The sequence below is a fragment of the Notamacropus eugenii genome, chromosome 6 (genome assembly GCF_028372415.1).
Source record: "Notamacropus eugenii isolate mMacEug1 chromosome 6, mMacEug1.pri_v2, whole genome shotgun sequence".
NCBI classification, from domain to species: domain Eukaryota; kingdom Metazoa; phylum Chordata; class Mammalia; order Diprotodontia; family Macropodidae; genus Notamacropus; species Notamacropus eugenii.
In genome coordinates this window covers 377,118,717-377,141,663 of record NC_092877.1, presented here as the reverse complement: position 1 = coordinate 377,141,663, position 22,947 = coordinate 377,118,717, and the positions used below count along the sequence as shown (strand labels likewise).

The following is a 22,947-nucleotide window of genomic DNA, read 5'->3' as shown; positions in this document are numbered from 1 at the left end:
CCAAACAGATTTTCTGAAGTCACTGTTAAAAATCCAAGATAGACACTCTGTCAGTCAGGAGTTCATCTAGCTGAGACTGCCAGGGTCCACTAATGTTTACGAAGTATTCATCAGTGACCCTCTTATTAAAGTGCCATTGCAAAGTTATCCCTGGACAGTGCTACTCAACACAAAAAGGACACATGTTTATAAAGTCAGTTTATTTCTCAAAAAATATTTTACTAAGTTCTCCCCCCAACATTTCACTTTTTACTACATGTTTGATAATAGAATTTTACATCATCACAGCCTTTATCTACAGTATGTATAGTTTTGTCTGATTCACTGGGTAAAATCCTTTTCTCTGAAAACCTTTCCAACGCTCCAGTCTGGGAAGCAGTTTCTTCCCGAGGGCCTTCTTTGCCTCTTCCTCTATTTATCCCCTAGGGATACTAGTGCCCATCTCACTTTGATGAAGAAGGAAGCATTTGGGAAGTTGCGTTTTTGTCCCCTCCCTGTACAAGCAGTCCAGCAGGACAAGTGCCATTCTCCTCCAGTTCAGTGAACGCCTGAACTGCCGTTCTGAAAGGACAGCCAAGCTTTCTGCTGCTGCTAGTCTAGCAATGGAGAGCAAGTCAAATACCTGGCTCCCCCTGAATCAGGTCTCCACATATGGCTTTTATCATCTTGATTCTACAGTGGCGATTCAAGGACCCCAGACTCCCCAATTTAAAATAAGGAGAAGAAACATGACAAAGTCAACAAGAAAATGTTAGGGGGATTCTTTTTACCAATGCACCCTCTCCATGGGGTTAAACAAGAATTGATTGCACAGTTTTTGTGAGCAAAACACTGAACTAGGATTGGTTGAGTTTCATATTCGGTCCTGTAGATTTATCAGAAGGCAAATTCTGGGAAAAAAAATCACTGCAGCAGAGGAGCAGCTAAGGGTAAGCTGAGGGTTAGCCTGGTTGTTCAGAACACATCTGCTTTCTCAGTCTGCACTCCAAGCAAGAAAGCACTGGAAGGCATTTCAAGGCCAGGCTCACAGTGATCCGACAGCTCTCCTACCCTTCAGAGTTGGGAGTCTATTTCAGAATGTTTTCAGAATGTTCTTGCCGGGAGGGAACAAGGATTGCTAACGCATCAGGAGGATGAAGGACACTGTTCTATTCTAGGTCGCTGACCTAGTGAGTCAATACCCACGAGGAAGCTGACAGAAAAGTGAAGGCAGAGGATCTAAGTGATGGCAAGGGCTGAACAACTAACCAAAGCCCAGCTGGACAGCCATCTGAGTACCTAACACTCTGTCCACACGTCCTTGCTCTACTTAACATTGCTCTACTTAACACTGGAATCCAAAATCTTTGGTGGCATGTGTGCTAGTTAGTCAATAGGAAAAAGTAATCTGTCAAGGTAGATTCCATTGTCAGTGGGGTCTTCAAGTTTGTCTTCTCTAGATGCGCACCTCATGAACAGTTGTGTTGGGCATTTCTCATGTAAGGGGCCAAGAACTGTTTGGCATCTGCTCCAATCATGCCAAAATGGCTCTTTGTGTTGCCCTTCTCAAGGCTGGAGCTGTGGAGAAGGCTTTTGGAGGGCTCTGGGTTGGAGGGCAAAAAAGGCCTTCTGGACTGTCCCAATGGTCATGCTTTGGTTTAGCCAACAAAGAGGCTTGGGGTACAAGAGCAAAACCTCTCACATAGAAACTCTTGAGTCCTGGAAAGCTACATGGCGGAGCTGGGGGCGGGGCAAACACAGGGGGGAAGGCTAGGGAAGGCAAACCAAGTACTCAACACAAATTGTTACACTGATTGATAAAATTTCCTTTTTTTCCCTGGTGCTGACATCACCCTCTTCGAAGTCCAGCAGCATCCATGAGGCTCTATCTGGCCTATGCCCCACACTCTGGACATGGGAACTCTCCTGGGATAAGACCTGATTGGGGACGGAACAGTTTCCAGTGTAAAACACTGGGAAGACAGTGCTTGGGACAAATGTCCCTGGTCCATGGCAGCCCTGGGTCTAAGTTGTTAGGAAAGACCTGTTCTGGCTTCCCCTTATCCCCTCTGTTGCTGGCAGACCCCTTCAGGTGCACCTTGTAGGGATGTTAAACTGCATTATTTTGTTCATTTTCAACACCCAACAAACACCTGGGGTATGAATTCAAGTATAATCTGGAATTTACTTAGCACTTCTCTATACAAGCTTCTAGGTATCTATGTACACACTGGATTTGTTTTAACCTTTCAAAACAGGCAGACAACTCAATAGGTTTAACATGCATCTAATTATTTTCCCTTTTCATGTAAAGACACATGTTACAAGAGCCAGATTAAAGATGCAAGATTTGCTTTTGTCCACATCCAAAGATGGGTTCATTCCTCTTTGTACCTGCCACCCCCAAGAATGCTAAGGTGGAGCGGGGGAGGGAAGGGATAGGGGGAGATGAGGGAGAGAGCCTGGAAATGGAGCTGCCTGCCTCAGAAGGCCCGTGCAACTTGGTGTGTCTGACAGGACCACAAACAAAAAGGAAAAGCCAAATGAAGTGCTCCAAGCCCCTCCCCCTCAGGCCAGGTCCATCCAAGGCCATCATGCTGTTTTAACATGAAAAGCAAAAATACTGCAGGTCAATTACAAGACACTTACCAGGAGATCCTTTCGTTAAAAAAAAAAAGAATGAATTTACGCTGAAGCATAAAAAAGTCTTGTGATGCTTCTGAATTTCAAAGATCTACAATAGTCTTCATTCACTATCTCCATGGAGACATGCCAGGCAATGAAGGTAAGGCAAAGGCCACCCAGAAAGGACTGACTGGCAAAGAATTCCCAACTTTCTGGGCTTATCACAAACGGTTCTGTTTTTCAAATGTAAAAAGGAGATACAAAAACAGGGACAGAGAAAAGAATGAGCAGGGAATTCATTCAGTTGATACAAGAGACCCCAGCCCAACAGAAGTCTTGGCTATTTAAGCACAAAAGGTGTCTGATCGCAACGTTTCTTGATTTCTCACTGCCTCCCCCTAAAGTGCGTCTTTGGGCATTGGTTGGCAATGACGCCCACTGCCAGGGCAGCATTCAAAAGCAGAGCTGGCCAGCATCACCCCCATCCCGCCTGTCACTCCACTGTCTGAAGCCTGGTTTTTATCACCAGGTGGATGATGCATACATACATACAGTAAGTAACAAACTCTGGAAAAAAGCTCCCCACATCCGGCTCTCAGCCACACTCAGGAAGCCTCAGGGGGGGCTTATTTCCAGCTCCTTCCTAGGGTTTCCATCCCATCTGAATGGCCTTGACTAGACTGAATTTGAAAACAGATCCTGCATCTTTAGGTTCTGAGCCTACCTATTAAATCTGTTCATTTCATTCTAGCTACGTTTAAAAGGTGCACCCAATCTACGAGTTTGTTTGTTTTTGTTTTTAATATTCTGTACTGCATGCTTGGTCTATGTGCATGCGCTCGTATAATAAATATTAAATACAAGAAAGAAATCCACAAAATTAGAAAGGAACAAAACTGGACATTAAGAAATATTACATGGTAGCTGAAGAAACAAGTCAGGGAGAAAAACCAAGCTGAGGTAAGCGGAGTGGTGGGATGCCACCATCTGAGACATCTGGGAGGAGGAGGAAGCAGTCAAGAGGTCCAGGACACGGCGGCCTCCTTCAGTTGGGCCTGGCTGGCCATGGCGGCTGCCCCGAGTCAGTCTAAGAGCCGGCGCTCGCACAGCTCCTTGTAAATCCTTCTCCTAACTCGAGGCATGTCTTCTTGGGAGAACTGGAAGGGCCGCTCAAAGGCCAGGCACTTGCAGTACTGAAAAAGTCAGCCCCACAAATGCTGAGTGAGTTCACCACCCTCCCAAGCAACCCCCAGTAGTATCTCTGCTGTGCAAAGGTCTGGACAGAGTTCTGTCTACAGCTTCCCTTGAAACATGGCTGATTTCATACCAACCGCACCAACTGCACAGCTGTCTGTCTGTATCCTGGCGTCAGGGACCACAAAGACGTTTCCTCGTGACCCCTGAGCACAAGCCTGAGCGGGGGGGACATTCACCCCTTCAGAGCTGCCCAAAGGCTGACTTGTAACCAATGATGTCTGGCAAGAAACGAACAAGCCCACTTTTTTATCCTTGTTTATGGCTAAAGGTGAAAAGTAGAAATGGAACAATTCTAGCCTGTTCAGAAATTAAATAACCCAAAGCACCAAACACCCACATCTAGAAAGGCATCTCCCACTACAGATCCTCAAACAGCCCGAAAGCCGTGGCTACGTTCTTGAAGGAAAGACCTGCTTACCTGGAGCACAAAGACTCCACAGTCACTGTCGTTCTTCTGTTGTGGAATGCACTGACAAGGGAGAAGAAAGGCCAATGTGATTTAAGCAGAACTGGCCTCCAGGGCCCCTGAGCATCCCAGGAGGACGAGAGCTGGATGCTTTTTGGGGACCCCCTCCCTGGGATGCCTGTGACTAGCTCTTTCCCAGTTCAGGTGGAGGCCACCGGACACATTGCCCGCCGAGCCTCCTTGATGGACACCTGATTAGGTCAAAACTGAAGCCCTCTGAAAATTAACCTCATTGTCAGTTCAAAGCTGCGGCCACATGCAAGTCCTTCTCAACCAAGTTCCCTGTTCTAGGGCTACTGACCTTCAACAGATAGCGTGCTTAGCAAATAAAAAAGAAAGACAAAGGCCCAGGGTGATGAGTCCACCTGTTATGCTTTAACAATCTATGGGTAGTGTGGGGATCCCCACTGGAAAGACTCCTCTTGTGCCAAGCTGCAGCCCCCTGAACCTTCTAACTCCTACAGGAACTGCTTCGAATCTGGCATGTGGGGGCTCACCTTTCCCCCCTCAGCCACAGTGAGCTAGGACTAGGCAAGTGCACAGGATCAACCATCTCCCAACGCCTGCAAAACTAAGTCAAAACTGACAGGAATCACCCTCCCCCCCTGCCACACACATACATTCTTGTTTTTTTAAACTAGCAGCTTCTTTTTGCTGACTATAAAAAATTAACTATATATGTCTATAAACGTGTGTGTGTGTGTGTGTGTGTGTGTGTGTGTCTGTGTGTGTGTGGTAACTACAAAGAACTAACAATAAAAACTGAAAATAAAGAAACACTACTTTGCCCTCCTAGGAAGGCCAAGCTATATTTCCATGTAGCCTCATCTGTTCCAGGGTCTAGAATTAGCTAGCTAATGGGTGGGGGGCCTTGGAGGTGCAGTACGGTCTGATCCCTTCTTTTCCTGCCCTGGGCCTCCCATATTTCCAGCCAAGGGGCAAAGGTGCCTTCCTGACTCAGGTAGGAGAGTCTGATCAGTCAGACTGGGTTTGATTCTACTAGAAGAAAGGCCATGCCCCACTCCTTTTAGTGCTTGGGTACTTCCCTATTTTAGGGCACCCCAAAATAGGGGCAAGTCCACCAGGGGCATAGACAAGATCCTGACCCACTCTCTGGAGAGCAGCTTGGGCCTTGAGGTATTATCTCCCTCTCTCTTCAATGCACCACATCCCCAAATCCATGATTCTGTTACAAAAATAATATTAACCTATTAATGTTATTATGTCATATTATACATTAATTACATTCTATTAATATTAGACATAAATAATATTATATGAATATGTTAAACAGTATCGGGTTCTGCATGGGGGGAATTTGGCTTTTGGTCCACCTTCCGAGTCTCTCCCCTTCCACTTTAACAACAGCTAGCTGTAGGAGTAAGACTGACCTTGTGCCATCCTGCTTGCTAATCTAGGAGGACCCGAGGCCCAGTCACTGACCATCGGGCCTTCTTGTTCCTCCTATACCCTTGCCTCACCAAGGGGGCTCCAAGCCAGAGTCTGGGGGGTGACTGAGATCCGTAAGACAAGGGAGCCATAAGGCAGGAGAGAGGCCTGACAGGGTCTGCCAAAGGAAGGACCATGCTTGAAGCCCAAGGGTGGGACCAGGGGCCAAGGGAGGGGTGGAGAGCCCCAAGGCTTCATGCACCCCACTTCCTCTATTGCTCACAGCCTATGGCACTCTCCTGTGGCTGACTGTACCCCCACTCACCTTCGTAACAGCCGTCTGCCAACCCTGAAGAAACTCAGGTCGATTTTTTTCTCTTGCTTCAGTCAACAAATACTTTCTTATATTCTGATGAAAAACAAATCAAGACACACACTGTTTGCTGACCACCAGGAGAAAACAGCGTCCGTGGGCACAAGAAGAACGGGACTCTTCCTTGGCCACAACATTCAATCCAACTCAATAAGGAAGCATTTGTTGAGGCTTCAGAACAAGGCACTCGTGTGGGCCCCATCTGTAAGAATGACACTGTGCCCGGCCTAGGAGGCGCTTACATCCTGGGCAGACTACCTTCCAAAGTCAGGAGTGAGTGAGCCACTGCACTAAGGAGCTTCCCAGGGGATTAAGAAAAAAAGGCACTGGAATCAGGGCATTAAAATAGCTTCTCTATTGTTAAGGCTTAATCACTTCTTCTAATGGAATGAGAGGAAGGAAGGCAGAAGTAAGTCAAATCTAAAAGACAAAAATATGCTCTCAAAAAAATGCTCCGACAGGTATGCTTCCTAAAGGCCTCTCTTAACCCTAGGGGCCAAGAACCAACACTGAGCAATGGCAGAGATCACTGGGAGAATCACAGAATGTGGGGATAGGACAGGGGGATGGCACAGCAGGGGGAGGCCAGGAGCCTGTCTGACACAAATATCCCATAGAAGCCCCTATGTCCCAATGCAGAGTGGGCAGCAGCTCTCCACTGGAGCAGGCCCTTCTGCCTTGAGATGGCCCCGACTACATTACTGTCTATGAGGCTCCCGAGTGGGACAAAACCCTGGCCATCATCTCCGAGGTCAATGATCTCATTTAACAAATGAAGTTACAACCCTGTCTGCCCCCCTCCCACTGTCCTCACAGTTTGACTTCTCAGAGCAGAGGTCCAACTCAGGCTGTCATGCTCAGTGGAGCAAACTGAGGCAAGAACCTCCCACAGTGATTGCCTCCAAAGGACTCCTCAACACAGTGGTAGGAGACATTGGAGAAAATGGAGAAAGCCACAAAACCGTGGTGAGCCATGGCTGGGCCTATGATGCCGTTCACGAAATTCCAAAGCCTCCTTTTTGGTAATATGGTCTAAAAATCTTGTTAATGGAACTACCTCTGGCTGAAAATGGCCAGGTGGTTCAGTGCAGAGAAGTTTACAGGTAAACGAGCCACAGATTCTCCTCAACTATCTGGAGTTAACAGGCCGACAACAAAGCCCTGGTCTCAAATATTGTCATGACTTCACTGGGAGCATGTGATCACAAAACAGACAGACTTTAGGAAGTGTGCCTTCACTTACCTCTACACAAAACTTAAAATGAATGCCTTGGGAGTCATAAAAGGAAATAATTCGATTTGAGAGGGTCACAGTAATGAGAGACCAATGGACCTCCAGGTGAATAGGAATCAAGAGAAGGCTCTTTTTGAACAAATCCACCTGACCAGGAAAGAGAAACAACGCTCATCACCACAGGATATGGGCAATCATTAATGATGCCAACTACCACAAGACACCCCTACCCCCTCCGCTGCCATATGTGTATATATGTGCACCTCAAGGCCCCCCTACATCACAGATGAAGGTGCTGCTGTGGGGAGAACACTAGCATGTGCTTGGGGGCCACTCACTGACTCTCCCTCTCAGCTGATGTCTGACTTCTGCACATGCTCCATGGTTCCAGACACCACAACCCACCAGCATCCTCCCCAGCACAGACCAAGGCTGGCCTCCGACAGTAAAGCACAGGCTGAGCTTGACTCTAAGGAAGAACTCAGTGACCAATGGAGCCTCAGGTGGTGACCAGCCAAGCCCCCAAAAGGGCTGGCCCCTGGAAGAGGAGTCTTGAGACACTACTTAGGAAGACTACCTGTCTCTCCTATGCAGTCACAGGGGGTGAGCTGCCTGCCTGTGGAAAGAGGGCCCACAGGGTTGAAAACCCAGGCCTTAAGAAGTCCTGAAAGGACTCATCCATATGCCCATGTGCCACAGTGAAGATCTCTGAGGGGGCTTCTCTTCAGCAGGTTAAGGGATGTTTTGCTGGGGGAGGAGGCATGGTTAACTGAGGGACCCCATTTTCTAAGCTGTCTTTGTTTCCATCAATCTTTTTTGACCAGACTGCTGTTAACAGGATGGGCTAAGAGCCTGCATGGAAGGGATACTGTCAGGCCTTGCATAACATGGCCTCCAGCCAAAATTACATTATTGAGTCACCTAAGAGCTATCTTCTGGTCCTCCCTCCCTGCCCCTCCCCCCAATATCTGACTATTGCTCAGTCTCCTCACTGGATCTTCATCCAGGCAGCACCTAATAACTGTGGGTGACCCCCAGGAACGATCCTAGGCACTCTTGTCTTCTCCCTCTAAGCTACTTTGTTTGGTGACCTCACCCACTCTCCAGGATCCAATTACCATCTCTGCAGAGTTCTCAGGTCTGTTTAATCAGCCTAGATCAAGTGACCCTGGTTTCTTTGCTGTTCCTGGAACAAGATGCTCTATCTCTCAGCATGGGCATTGGCCCCAGCTGGGCCCCAGGTCTGAGGTGTTCTCCCTCCTCATCTGTACCTCCTGGCTAGTCTCTGATCCTACCTTCTACAAGAAGTCTTTCCCCATCCCCCTTAATGCCGGCACCTTCCCTGTGGGGAATCTCACCAATGCACCCTGCATCAGGCTTCTTTGTATGGTTATTTGCCTATTGTCTCTCCATTAGACCAGGAGCTCCTGGCAGCAGAAAGTATCTCTGGCTTTCCTCTTTATGTCCAGTCCTTAGCACAAAGCCTGGCATACAGCAAGTGCTTAATCAATGCTTGTGGTCTGACTGTTGACCCTCTCTATCTCTTCCACCTGCTCCAACCCACCCTGCACATGATCTGATGTCCCCTGACATCCTGCTTCACAGAATGTCTTCATTGCAGGGAACCTGAATGACTTGTCTCTTGATAAGCCTCATGTTCTCCAGGGGCTTGCCCTGAAGCTGGCCTTGCTGCACTGACTCAGTCCTATGAGGAGAAGGGCTGAGCAGCCCAACAGCCCCCAGAAGTGCTCCCGCCCCGAACCCAAGTCCTTGGGAACAAAAAGGATCCTGCCTCTTACCTTTTTAGTCCATCTTTTTACTCCATTGTATCCTTTGGTTACCAGCTGTCTATGGAAAAAGCTGTTGAAGAAGTGGACCTAGAAAGACCAAAGGCGAGGGGCAGACACGTTGAAGGGGCACCCCCAGCCTCGAGCTCTCAACCAGGGATGAGCATTCCTGGCTCTTTCTCCTGTGCACCTAAGGTGCTACAGAAGGGCTTCCATCTATCCCTCACACACCAGGGCACTATCACGCTGTACAACCCCTCCAGAAGTGTTTCAGCTGTGCCTAACTCTCTAGGATCCCCTTTGGGGTTTTCTTGGCAGTTGATGAACTATTTGCCATTTCCTCCTCCAGCTCATTTGACAGATGGGGAAACTGAGGCAAACTGGGTGAAGCGACTTGCCCAGGGTTACACAGACAGTGAGTGTCTTGAAGTTGAATCTGAACTCACTGGTGCTCTATCCGCTGTATAAGCTTCCCGCCTTCCAGATGCCAGCTTGGCCCCAAACCCTGCCCTGGGTCTCTTTCTCTTGGTCAGTTCCTTCCTGTGTCTTAGGGACTTCACAGACCTCAGGTCTCTGCCAAAGACCCCCAAATCCACACTGATAAGCCCAGCCTTTCCCCAGCTCCAGGCTCCCTTTTCTAAAGGCTGCTGGATATCTCTACTTGGACCCACCCGCAGTTGGATTCATCTGCTTCCCTCTCTTCTCTTGTTTTCCTCAGGGGCTGCTGCCAACATGAGGCCCTCCCTCTACTGTGTCCATGCAGGCCTCGGGGAGGCTGCCTCGGCCTGGGCTCCACAACTTCCCCCCAGAGCAGCTTCCGCTGCCCCAGTTCTTCCCTAACTTCAATCCACCCTTTATTTACGCTTAACACAAGAGAGAATGTCTGGAAAAGCACTTTCCAATGTCAGCTGGTCTAGTCATCAGGGTCATACCTCAGAAGCACAAGCTGACATGTCCAGGCCTTTCCCAGCTGGCTGACCCTCTTGCTCCTTGCATACTGCAGCCACCTGGGGCCAGACTCCTACTCAAACAGGCCTGTGCTCCCTGCTTTTTGGCCTCAAATGACATTCTCACTACTCCTTCCTTCCTCTAGGTTCTACAGCACACCCATACCCGCTGACCCTGCTGTCTGTGTCCACCTTCTGACCAGCAGGGATCCTTCTGTCCCTGTTCATCTCCAGAAAGCTAACTTTGGGCAGCCCCTCCATGTACAGGGCAGGGGCCTTCATCTACCAAAGGCCTTCACTTACCTTGTCTGGAACAGCGTCCATTATCAGTTCACCATACATATTGATTACCTGAAAAAACCAAACAAATGTTAAATGCTACTAAACTCAGCAGATTCAGAATTCCGTTGAGCTGAGGCCTCTTCTGATGAATGACTTAGACCAGAAGAGAAGACAGCAACACTAACAAGTCTGACAGAGAGGGCTTGTACAAAGGGGCTCAGGACCACCACATGAGCTCTATCACCATTTTATAGAGGGGGAGACAGATGCAATGAGAGATGAAGCCACTGCCCCAAGGTCCCAGGGCCACCGGCATCAGAGCCGGGCCTGGAGGCACAGACACAATCTACCTAAGGAGCCACCTGAGATGGCCTGATCTACAGAACAGACTCAATATCATGTGGTCCACAGTGGCTGCACAGTGAAAGGTTATGGCCTGCAACAAAGATGGGCAGTGCCAGAGTGCAAGCTGGCTGGCCTGGAGGGCAGCCTCCCCGTCTACAGTAGGCAACCTGCTCAGACAGTCACCTCCCCTCCTCCCTACTGCCTTTTCCCTGCAGTAAAACAAAGGGGCTGGAGCAGCCATCTCAGAGGTCCCTTGAAGCTCTTGCCAGAGGACCGAGGTCTGGAAGCCACCCCAAAGTCCTCAATCACTCTCAGACCCGATAGCTGGCCCCACCCTGCAAAAGCCATCTTCTCTAACCTGGTCATTCAGCCAGTTCTGACCGTCCAGTGTCGCCAGGTCGTCCATGTCCAGCATGTGCCTGTTATAGAACACCCGAAAGTTGCAACTAGAAGATTTGGGATGCCTGGCCCGGTAGTTTGTAATTTCCCGATTGATAAATGGCTTTCTGAAACAGAGGGTGATTGAGGAAGAAACAGTAAGATGGCAGAGTTATTTATCCCTTGTCTTTCCCCATGAAGGACATTATTCTAGAACCCTGGGTTAGACAGACAAACAAGCGCACTTGATTTCCAGACACTCCAATTGATCACTCTCTACAAACCTATTGGAAAAGTCTTCATTAAAGACCTCTTTCAGTTTTCCGAGAACATCTTTTTCACAAAGGGGGACCAAGCTGCCATATTTCTTCATCACCTCATCCAGGAATCCTAAAAACAGATAAGAAAGACTTTCAAAGCCAAAAGAAAGCAACACCTTCATTGAAGTTGACCAAAGAATGTGACACTGATGTCATCCTGGACCAATGTTCTCTGACCCGTGAAAAAGGGCTTTATGAAAGCTAGTCTCTTACCTTTGCTAGAAAAGAAAAGCCAGTCACAGAACCTCAGCACCCAATTTGTGGGGAACACCCCTCAAGGCTACACCACCAGAGACCCATCAGCAGATGTGAGAGGAAGGTGGATTCCCCAGGGTCTGCACCCCAACTCTGCCACAGTTTTCACACTAGAGAGGATTCCTGCACCAAAGTCTAAAATGATTTCAAGTAATTTGCAATTAGTGTCATCTGAATGATTGTCAGAGAAAAAACTCAACCGAAACCAAGCACCGAGGAATGGAATTTCCTGCCGTGCCGTGCCCATGAAGACAAGGCTGCCAGTCACGGGAAATGCTTGAGAGCAGTGGAGGCCGGTTCACTGGAAGGCAGACTAGGGCACTCTGCTTCCCTGATCCCTTCTCTTCTCAGAGAGGCAGAGGCCTCTGCACTCCCTTCCACTGCAGGCATATGATCCTATGTTCCCAAACCCTCGGCCCTTTTCATTACCTAATGTTGCCTCAGTGACAACAAGCTAAAGTTAAAAACAAAAACAAGCCACAAGTCCCATCCACTGCATTTCATTTCCTAACCATGAGCAGTTCTGTGCTCTGCCCCTTTGGGGAAAGAGTCCTGTGTTCTTAAAAATGACTCATGTCAAATTGTGAATTTATAAGGTTCTGTGACTAGGATATAAAAATGGGAAGGGCAGCTGCCCCGAAGACATTCGGGGCTTACCCACCCTCCCAGATGAGGAGAACCTTTGCTCTCTGCCTGATTCATCGTGGAAGGACACAGGAAGCTCCCAAGGTCTTTGGCCAACACCTGAGTGGGAGAGCATGACGAAGGGGTCCAGCAATGTCAACCAATCCAAATAAAGGTTGACCCCTTAAAGAAACTCAGTCCCTTGGTCCTTGATCTTGACATTGGGACACATTCCCCAATAAGGGGGACCATCAAGGGAATCAAATGTTCTCAAAGAGCCTGTGTCCCACAAGGCATTAGGAGCCAGGAGGGATCAAGAGAAGCTGTCACTGAGGCAGAGCCATGAAGGAAGAAGGGGTTCTAATACTGTCTGGCAGCTGTGGACACAAGCTAGGCCAAGGAATGTATCCTTTTCATGGTGTCTCAGTCCCAGAACCTGGGTTACCTAGTGGGCTGGAATGAGCACTGTGGGTAGAGGCAGAGCTCCCCAAGCCTCAGGTCAGCTGCTCCTTCTGGGCACTCTGTCTGCATCTGTAAACTGGAGGTAATTTCTGCAGTATCCACCACACTGCGCTGCTGGAAGGACTCCCTAAATGCTCACTATGAACTCCACAGAGTGCCTGCCCTACTATTAGAAAGTTACTCCTTCTATTAAACCCAGCTCTCTCCCTGCTCTGGCCACAGCACCAATCCCAGCCCTGCCTTCTATTGCTCCTAAATTATGTGACTGAAAAAACAAGCTTTGCTAGACCCAGAGAAATAACCCAGGATGTTCAAGGCCTAACATCCTAATGATAACCTTACAAAGCGGCAAAAGATCCTCTCCCCGGGGGGCCATCTACCTCCTCATGACAGGGAGCTGCCCAGCTTGCCCCCCTCAAACATCCAGGGATTTGGGGTTTTGGGGACAGAAGCCTTTGGTGTCTCTTTTCAAGAAGTTACTAGAGGGGAGAGAAAATGGGGGCATCCATGACAGAGAGATGTGACCCCTAGGAAATACCTTAAGAACCCTGACTGACTACCTGGAGGGCCCTGTATCCTTGGTATGGGGGTGGATGGGTGCTGGCCAGGCAGTGCACCTACCACAGAGGCAGGAGGAGAGCTCTTCATCCTTCACAGACGATGCTTTCTGACCACTCTTTCCACCTCCCACTTGCCGGCCCCCTTTGAGTCCGATTGGTTGTGAGGGGGCCTCCAGGGGGCTTTTACAATACGGATGGTCCAGTAACTTGGCACTAAAGATGTTTCGGGGCCGTGGAGCCTTAGCCTCCATGTGGCACAGGCTCCCCACGTTCTCCACAGTCTTTGTGGATGCAGGTTCCTCCCCCGGGGCCACTTTACCACTGGCCGCCTGCTCAGGCAGGGGCAGCTTGAGCTTGTCATCCCCAACGTCCCTTGCCTGATCATCCTGCCCCACAGTTATGGTTTCTGGTTCAGTTTCGGATATGAAAAGGTCCCTGGAGTGTTGTTCCGGTGAGAGGACCTCACTGGTCAGGCCGGTGAAGTGGGATGGATCCCAACCATGGGTGACATTGCCGTTCTGCTGGCTGGGGAGGGCCTCCCCAACACATGGCTCTGGGCCTGACCCAGGGTTTTCTCTGGCCTGGCTGCCGGGTGTGCTCGAGTTCTTCCCCTTTGCTGTGGGCCCTGAGGCGCTGCAGTCCATATCTGGGAAGGGAGCCTGAGGGAGGGGAGAGGGGCTATTAGGTCCTGAGTGAGGGAATGAGCTACAAGTACCCCCCTCACAGCCTTCCTGGCGCTTCTCCCGATGGTCCCTGGCGACCTTCTGCACCCAGCTCCGCTGCTGGCCTTTCCGAAGCTTACATGTTCTGCTTCTCAATTTAAACCGGGGGGATCTCAGGATCCGGTACCGAAACCTAATCATGGACAGTTTCTTATACACCCGAAGCAATGATATCCTTTTCCCCCTACGCTGGCTGAGCTGGGGCCTTCCCGGAATTAGGGACGGCTGCTCCGGCTCCATTATGTTTGGGTCCAGCCCTTGGTAGCAGCTACAGTAACAACCATTTCCCTTATGGTTCCTCAAGGTGGCTAAGGTGGGGCTGCTCTCCACCTGGCCCTCCCTGCTGGCTGTCCTGAGCCTGCCAGGATCCTGGTGGTCAGTCCTCTGCCTGCAACCATTGGCCTGACCTAACACACTGCCCACTGGCAAGCCAGCTGCTGCCTTCCGGGGCTCTTCCTCTGGCTGGCATTCCTGGGTGGAGTTCTCAACAGATGCTGGCAGGCTTCCAACGAGGTGCCCCCGGATGTGGGGGCTCACAGTGCCAGGGACTGGGTGGCTATAGGGAGCAGCCAGGGCGGCACGGGCTTTTGCAGCCAGGACCGTTTTCTGGGCCCGCTTCCTCTGGAGCCGAAGAGCCTTCCTCCGACGCTGGAGGGATCGGCACAGCCTGTGCCAGGTGCTCCGGGTCTCCTGCCTGGCGTGTAAAAGGCAGAACTTTTTAAGGCCCTCAAACCTGGCCCCCCACTTCTCTGAAAGGGCTGGCAAGTGGCTGCTTTTGCTGAGCAGAGATCTTTGCTGGCCTTTCATTGTTCTGTGGCATTATGGGACCTGGACACAAAGCTGGGAAGAGAAAGAAAGTTACATTTTAGAACAGTCATCAGGTCAAGGTCTTGAAGAGAAGGGAGAATGAGAACAAATGAACACTGCCCAGCCCTTCCTCTGGCCTCTCTTCAAAGATGATCGAATAGTCCCACTTTCTTGAGCCTTGCCCAAGGAGAAGAAAGGCACCAGGGCACCATGACACCTGAGTCCTGGCACACACGCACCAGGCAATCAGACAAGAAATGCATCAGCCTGTGCTGTGCAGGTTATTACAGAAACACCCCAAACAGCTATGTGAAATGATCAGACTCAGACTTACTGACTGGATGTCAGGATGGAGGGAGATCTGCAGTGGAGGTTCAGGGTTAGGCTTTAGTTCACAGTTCACCACTGTGTCTGGGACTCAGACGAGGGAGGTTTGGCCTGGGGTCTGCGCAGGTGTGTTCTACGTATATGTGTATGCATGTGTACCTATGTAGGTATATGCATGTGTGCACACACACAAACTGACAACTTAATTTCAGTACGATGGGTTTCCTTTGTAAATTCCATGTATTCTCTTTTATGAATTTAACATATTATTCTGGAAGGTGTCCAGAGGCTTAATCAGTCTGTCAAAGGGTCATGCCACTAGAGAGGATGGGAACCCCAGTTTAGACTGAATTAAGTACATTCCATCCACATTTAGTAAGCACTTACTGTGTGCAGGCATTGTGCTAAGGAGTAGGGATACAAAAAGAGGCAAGAGGCAGCCCTGCCTTTAAAGAGCTCCTCTTCTAACAAGGGAGACAATATGCAAGCAAGAAACTGAGCTGTGTGCAGGAGGGCAGGTCCTGGAAGGCATCCTGGAGAAGCTGGCATTTTAGCTGGGACACAGCAGAAGACAGAGAGTTCTGGGCATGGGGGAGCTCAGAGAAAATACTCAGAGCTGGAGGGTTTTGAACAGCCAGGAGCTCAGGGTCATTGGGTCAAAGGAGAATGGAAAGGTACAAGAGGGCAGGTTATGAAGGGCTCGGAATGCCAAACAGAGCATCTTCTATTTGTGCCTGGAAGTGACAGAGAAGCATTGAGTTGAGTGAGTGTGGGTGGGTGGGTGACATGATCAGACCAGCATTTTGGGAAAATCACTCTGGTGGCTGGAGGGAGGAGGGATTGGATTAGGGAAGGACTCAGGAAAGCAGATCCACCAGCAGCTACTGCGATGGTCCGGGCATGAAGTGATGAGTCTGGACCAGGATGGAGGCAGCAGAAGAGGAGAGGAGGGAGTGTATTTGAGAGATGCTGCAAAAATGAAATCTTAGGCCATGGCACCATAGCGGATATGGGGAAGGTGAGAGATAGTGACCAGTGCAGAATGACTCTTAGTTTGTGAGCCTGAGGGACGGGGAAGATGGTGTTGCCCCCTACAGTAATAGAAACGGTGGGGTGGGGGTGGGGTACGTGTTAGGGGAAAGATAATGAGTTCTGTTTGAGATACGTTGAGTTTAAGATATCTACTGGACATCCAGTTAGAGATATCCGAAAGGCAGCTGGAGATACAAGACGGGAAGTCAGCAGACAGACTGAGGTAAGATGGGTAAATTCAGGAATAATACAAGGGAGCTGATGAGATCCTCAAGTGAAGAGGGACAATCCATGATGAGGATCCAGCAAAGGAAACAGAAGAGGAAGAAGAGGAGAAGAAGGGGAACCAGAAGTGGATCCTGAAAGTCTGGAGAGAAGACTCTCTAAGGAGAAGAGAGTGACAAAGAGTGTCCGAGGCCACAGAGAGGACTGAGAAGAAGCCACTAGAATTAGCAAGGAGAAGAATGATGGCAGAGGACAAGCTCACCAACACATCAAGAGGCATGAAATGTGATGGGAGTTTTAATAACTTACTGAATGACAGACCGACTCTAAGAGTTAATATTTAAGAGAGGTCGATATACTCAGTTTACAAAACACCTTTCCAAGTTCAGGACAGAGGTGTCATGGCTTGGTGTTGCTGTGAGCTCAGCATGAATCCTGACATGCTGCAGCAGACAACAAAAGGATGTGCTCAAGCAATGGTCAGTGGCATGGTACCCAAGATGAGGCGGCTGCCCTGTGTCTTGTCTGGTCCACAGGTCAGTGAAATACATTTTGCTTCAGGAGTCACTTCTTAAGGGCACTGACAGACTGGAGGGGGACCAGTGTGGTGAGGGAATGGACACTTGACCCATCAGGCAAGAGATGAAGGAAGTGGGATGTTTGGCATGGGGGGTATGGGAGTTGGGCTCTGGGGTGAAGGCCTGACTGTCCTTGGAAGCCAGATCAGAATTTATGCCAGCAGGCAAGGGGATAGGCAAAATTAAGAAAATCAGTTCCATAACAGTCAGAGCTGGCCCAAAATGAGCTAGGGAAATCTTCCTTCCCCTCAGGCCAAGGTGAGCCCAGCAGCGGCTGTGCTGCCTGGAGTAGATCAAGCCCAGGAGCAATATCAAGTAGTTTCAGGCAGAGGCAGAGTGTTTCCATCACTAAACCAAGCCATTTAATCCCGAGAGTCCTCATTTGTAAAATGAAGGCCCCAGACTGGCATCCCAACGTCTCTTTAGCTCTCATAATTATTCACCTCAAGGCAAATGCTTCAGCCTGAAAATTCTGAATCAGACTACATGGAAAGTCCGCCAGAGAGGTATGTGGGTCCTCCACCAACAGGGCTTGATTTATCTAAGTCAGTAGTTCTGGACCTTGTTTGTATCATGGACCCTATGGGCAGTTAAGACCACAGGTACAGAACACGAGTCTAAACCAGATTAAAATATAATTGGGAAAGATTTAACAAAGTAAAAAAAAAATGCAACAGAATATAGAGAATGTGAATATATAGTTTTCTAAGTCAATATTCCCTCCCCCCATCATCCTTGTAGATGGTTCAAAGGCTCTTGTTTCTGAGTTTGACAGTCCTAGTCTAGACCCCTTAAATATATAACATAAAACATAGGAGATTACAAAGGAAACCAATCACACTCAAATGGCTGTCAGAATGTCTTTATATTCAGGTTACCAAAGCCAGGATTACAGAGCCTCCCCTCCTGTCAATCAAGAATGGAGTGAATGCCCCCAAGGGGTCAGTAAGGTACTGGGACAGGCTGGAGCAGATGAAGCCCAGAAGCAGCCACATGTGGAGGGGGAGGGGGAGTTATTGCAGACACTAGACATCAGAACAAAGCTAGGCCAGGAGGCCTCCCAGCAGGAGCTCTTCAGGAAAGGTCACAGGCTCATACAATCAGAACTCTTCGTCTCCTACCTTTGTGTCCCCTGGGGAGGAAACTGAGACCCTCGGGTCACCCACAAGGAGAGAGACTGGAAAGAATCCAAGTCCCCCAAGTTAAATCCATTAGAATATGAGCAGAGCTGAGCACAGTGCCCTGAACAGAGTAGGTGCTTAACAAAGGTTTACGAACCGATTCTCTCTTGTGGGTGGCACTGAGGGTTCAGAGCACCTCTGCCCATCATGGGGTTCAGGCCACAGCAGTACCTTAGGGAGGATCTCAGGCCAACATCATTTTTTAGCAGCTTTCCACATTTCACTAAAAACTGGAGGGTAAAGGTATGGAGCAGATAGGGTCTGCAGATTCAAATGTGTTGAGGAGGTTTGAATAATTAAGCACTTTACCAAAAACCTTTGCTCATCGGAAAAGCTAGGCAAGTAAGGGGTTCATGAGCCAAGATCTCCACGCTGGATCTAATGGGGCTGAATGAGATACTTGAAATCCATCCTGTCCAATACTGTGTAAGAAGATTAATATAATTGCTAATCCCTCTGATGTACTAAAGAGGATTCTATCTTAAAAAGACCAATTAACATCCCACACAGCGATACTGTAAGAAGCCCCACATCATGTCAACTTCACACCTGAATTTAACAGACTAGCGGTAACAATTCTAAAAAACCAATCCCTAAATTAGAAAAAATCCTGTCCTTCATTACTTTTGGAAAGGGGTTACTATATCATGATGTAGCCCTGATAACAAGCCAGCTAGCATCAGACACAGATACTTCAATCTTCACTGAGACCTGTGTTCTAGGCCCTCTACTGACACTGGCTTGTGTGACCTTGGCCTGCCTAGAACAAGGGGTTCTGACTAGATGCTTCTCTGAGTCTCTTTCAGACCTAAAATTCAATGAAATGCTCAAATTTGCTCAGAAACGCCTGAAGCCAAACATTTCAACATTTAAAAACCATCAGATAAACACACACCCTGAGCGAAGGCTTCTTATAAGGGTACTTAATGCTCTCTGAAATGCTAAGTTACAGAGGAGTTACTGACCTGCACCAGTGAAGGGATTCTCCATACCCAGAGTACCCCCACATGAGACACTGAGGCCCTGCTGGAGGGCAGCAAACTGACCACCTCCCCTGGGGTGTGTGCTGGGGACCTGAGGAAAATCCTTGAGTTTCTTCTGGAAAGGCCCCAGGCTGATCCCATAGGCTCTGTGGGGACAGTCAGAGCGCACTCCCCTCTAACCTAACACCCTGCCTGGAGAAGGCTCCTGGTCACCCCAGAGGGTGCTGCCCATGCCTGGGTGGCCTGTCTCTGCTCTGCTGCCCCATGGCCAACATGATGTGGGGCTTCAGGTTCTGAATGCCAGGTTTCCATTCCTCCCCAAAGTCGGAATTAAGCAATTTAAATAAGCTCAGTTTAGAGACCCCCAGAGAGTGACGGACTCCAGTGGACACCAAGGAGGCTGGTGCCATTTCTGGTTCGACCACTAAACACACAGTAAGGGCTCCTTGGGGTCTTTGTACTTACTTAGCTACCTCCTGCTTCTAAGGGAAGCCTACCACGCCAGGGTGTGGAAAATAAACCAGTAAAATTCCATTACAAAACCAAAAAAAAAAAAAAAGCCTATGGCCAAAATAAGTACTGACTAAAGCCTCCCCTAATTTAAAGAACATGTGAGACTGAAATAAGTCAACAGAATCACTAGTTCCCTGCAACAGAACGCTGGGAGAACAATCATTAGTTAGGCGCTTACTGTGTGGAGATATCATGTGAATTCTTAAAAAAAAGAACAGAAAGTTCTTTTCCAAAAACCCAAACGTGACCAGAGCCCAGACCCCACCACGCTCCAGTCTGCGGACGTGCTGAAGAGAAGGAGCCTCAGAAGGTCAGGGCTGCTGGCCAGGGAGGGGGCCTTCCATGGGAGTGAGCAGATAAGGCAAAGAACAGCGGGTTCTTTCACCGTGACACAGGAGAAATGCCCCTCCTTCCTGGACTTTCTGCAAGGCGTGGGAGAGGACATTGGTAGAATATAAATACAAAGCCCACTGGAATTGCCTCTTCTCCCTACCTTGCCACATGCTGCCCCACGGTCCAGACTTGAGCCATTTGCTCCCCGGGGCCCACCAGAACCCCAGGGACCCATCAACTTTACCGTCCCCCAGCAGCAGGGATTTCACTTGGCCTGTCAAATGGGCCTTCTGAAGACTGGCACAATACTGTGGTACACTATGGCAACCCCCCAAAAAGGATTTCTGGTGACACACGAGGAAATGTCGCTGAAAGCCCACTTGAGAGTCAGCTGCTCCTCCATCCTCACAAGTCATTAGCTAAACTCAGCTACAGGAGGATCCGAACGAGGCCCGGGGCCCTCTCTCTGCCACTCTCCGCCAGCTCTGAGCCCGGGGCACCTGCCCAAGCGCACGCTCACACCTGGGTCCAGGGCTGGCTTGGAGCAGGGCTCTCCGCTGACTGCCTCACGTGGCTGCTACACTTCCCAATGGCAAGGAATCTGCTGCTTCTGAAGGAAGTCTCCCTCTAAATGATCAGGGCCGAAGGGGCAGTGCCAGGCAAGGCGGGGGCACAGGGAGGAGACAGCGCGGTCCTGCCCTCCGGGAGCCCCCGATCCACAGGTGGCAGACGCCACGGCGCACCGAGGTCAGGGGGCTGTCGGAGGGCACCGGGCGGAGCTGGGCACTGGACCCTCGGGCAGGCCAGCTAACCCCTCAGCAGCAGAGCTCCCGCGCTTCGGAAGCCGGAGCCGTGGCCCCCCGGCGCCAGGGCCGTCCGCCCACCGGGCTGGGCTGCACGCCGTGCGCCTCTCCGCCTGCACCCACCCAGCTCCCTCCGTCCGTCCGTCCGTCGGCGGCCTGGGGCAGGCTTAGCAACGCCAGCCACACAGGGGCAGCCGCCGGGCCTGGACCCCGAGGTCACGCGTCCTGGGGGGCCCCGGCCGAGATCGCCGAGCGCTCTAAAGGGCCGAAGGAGGCTCCGCGCTCAGCGCAGGCAAACCCGGGGGGCGGGGCCGCTTCTGCCCCCCCGCCCCCCCCGGGGCAGCGTCCACGGAGGCCCCGCCGCCCCTCACCGCTGACCACAGGAGGGAACCGAGGCCCGGCCTAGGGCTGGAAGGGAACCCGCCCCCTCTCGACCTCGGCCTGCCTCAGTTTCCCCCAGGGGCTCGCTCTCGGAAGAACGGAGTGAGGGGGGCCCGATCGGCGTTCCCACGCTGGAGGTCCCCGCCCGCCGGCGGGCGCTCGGGGCGGAAGCGGGGCAGGCCCCTCCGCCGCACGCTGCCGCTCGCGGGGGGCCCCCCGATGGGCCGTCCCCTCACCTACCTGCGGGCGCCGCTCGCGAGGCGCCCCGATGCTCGGCCCAGGGCCCGGCTCCGTCACCGGCCGCGGCGGCCCCAAGAGCATCCCGGCGCCGGGGTCACGTGGGCTCGCCCCACCCCGCCCCCGCCCCAGGCCCCAGGCCCCGGCCGGCCAGGAGAGCTCCCCCCAGGCGCCGCCGCCGCCGCCGCCGGCGCGCTCTGACTGCGTCACGGCCGTGAGGCCCCGCCCCGTCCGGCGCGGCCGCCTCAGCTCCCGCATCGCCGCCGGCGCGCTCTGACTACGTCACAACGGTGCGACCCCCCCCCCCCCCCCCCCGCCCTGCCAGGCAAGTTGGCTCCTACGGCCATGCCGGCGGCACGCTCCGCCTGCGTCACAGCCGCGCGACCCCCGCCTCGGCCAGCCAGGCAAGCCACCTCCCCAGGCTCCGCCCTCTGCGCGCTCTGAATGCGTCACAGCCCCGAGCCCCGCCCCCATGCCACCCCCTTCTCCCCCCGCCTTCCCTTTCCCTCGCCCCGCCCCTCGACGGGCGGGCTGAAGAGGAAGCCCCGCCCTCCGCTGGCTGGCTGCCCTCCCCCCATCCACCACCCCTCGGGGGCTCCACGAGAAGCACGCTAGGATGTTAGTTCAAGTCCCGCTTCCGGCATTTACCTCTGTGACCCTGGAACTCTGAGCCATCCCCGGCTCTCTCCAGTCATCCTGATGAATATGTGGTTACTGATCCCGACGGCTCAGGAGCAGAAAGGGAGGCGGGTGACCTCCAACAGCTCTCCTTCACTCAAATCCGAGTCCCCTCTAGGTCATGTCGTCATTTCTCTGACGTCACGGTCCTCTTAGAAAACGAAGGGCTAACACAGCCGGACCCTCCCACGAGCCCAGAACGCTGTAAAACGAGGGGCTTGCAGCAGAGGGCCCCCAGCCTGGGAGGGGCAGGCCCTGGCCACTCCACCCTCTGGGCCTCGGGGTCCTCATCTGTAAAACGGCAGGGGTGGCCTCGACCCCTCCCCACGGTGCTTCCGGAGGGGCCCCGAGACCTGCCCCCAAAGTCCCCCCAACGTGCCCCGGGGCCTCCCTGGAACCCCCTCCCCCAGAGCCCACCTCCCCTCATCAGCATAGACACGCCCCTCATTAGACTAGCCATTCTTCTCGCTGAGTGTTGACCAGCGGGAGGTGCTCGCCCCCCCCCCCCCCCCCCGCAGCGATCCTCTTTAACTTAATGGGACAACCCCAAATGACCATCCTTTTAAAAGTTATTCACTGGGCATAATTAATCCAATGATTAGCTGCTCAGAAATTCTGTTACCTTATCATTCATTCATTCATTCTCCCTTGCTGGATAATCAGCCCTCCAAGCCATGCCCTCCTGTGGCTGGGGCCAAGGGTCTGCCCTCTTGGACGACTGCCCACTCCATCTTACTGGGTGAGCTTATCAGCTGGCAGGGGCTCTCGATGGCCCTCTCTGCAGATGGCTCCTGGTTCTCTCTAAGGAACTCTCCTCTTCCCTTTGTGATCTCTGGTCCCGCATCCCCAGCCTTCTAGTGGAGA

The 22,947-nt window shown here is 51.4% G+C and overlaps 1 protein-coding gene across 6 annotated transcripts; it reads right to left on the bottom strand.

Moving 5' to 3' along the window:
- Positions 1-181: 181 nt before the first annotated feature.
- On the bottom strand, positions 182-22,262 carry SENP5 (SUMO specific peptidase 5). Of its 6 annotated transcripts, none has more exons than XM_072618724.1 (10): positions 22,054-22,262; positions 13,345-14,845; positions 11,347-11,452; positions 11,043-11,190; positions 10,361-10,408; positions 9,123-9,200; positions 7,333-7,470; positions 6,042-6,125; positions 4,280-4,330; positions 182-3,797 (listed from the first exon to the last, which is right to left on the bottom strand). In XM_072618724.1, exons 2-10 carry the CDS (start codon positions 14,810-14,812, stop codon positions 3,687-3,689), a joined length of 2,232 nt encoding a protein of 743 aa, XP_072474825.1. In that variant the 5' UTR covers positions 14,813-14,845; positions 22,054-22,262; the 3' UTR covers positions 182-3,686. The 6 variants fall into 6 exon arrangements, 5 of the variants coding, with proteins under 5 accessions (XP_072474825.1, XP_072474824.1, XP_072474822.1 ...); XM_072618723.1 differs by lacking the exon at positions 22,054-22,262 and adding an exon at positions 21,409-21,608; XM_072618721.1 differs by lacking the exon at positions 182-3,797 and adding an exon at positions 3,804-4,079.
- Positions 22,263-22,947: the final 685 nt, after the last annotated feature.

What these genes read in the sequence shown, in the direction of transcription:
- SENP5 (XM_072618721.1), bottom strand. Translation starts at nt 14,812, where the DNA reads ATGAAAGGCCAGCAAAGATCTCTGCTCAGCAAAAGCAGCCACTTGCCA. An exon ending in TGGACGCTGTTCCAGACAAG is followed by an intron (nt 9,201 to 10,360) that starts GTAAGTGAAGGC and finishes TGGTCTTTCTAG; the next exon opens with GTCCACTTCTTCAACAGCTT. An exon ending in GTGGAGTCTTTGTGCTCCAG is followed by an intron (nt 4,080 to 4,279) that starts GTAAGCAGGTCT and finishes GTTTCTTGCCAG; the next exon opens with ACATCATTGGTTACAAGTCA.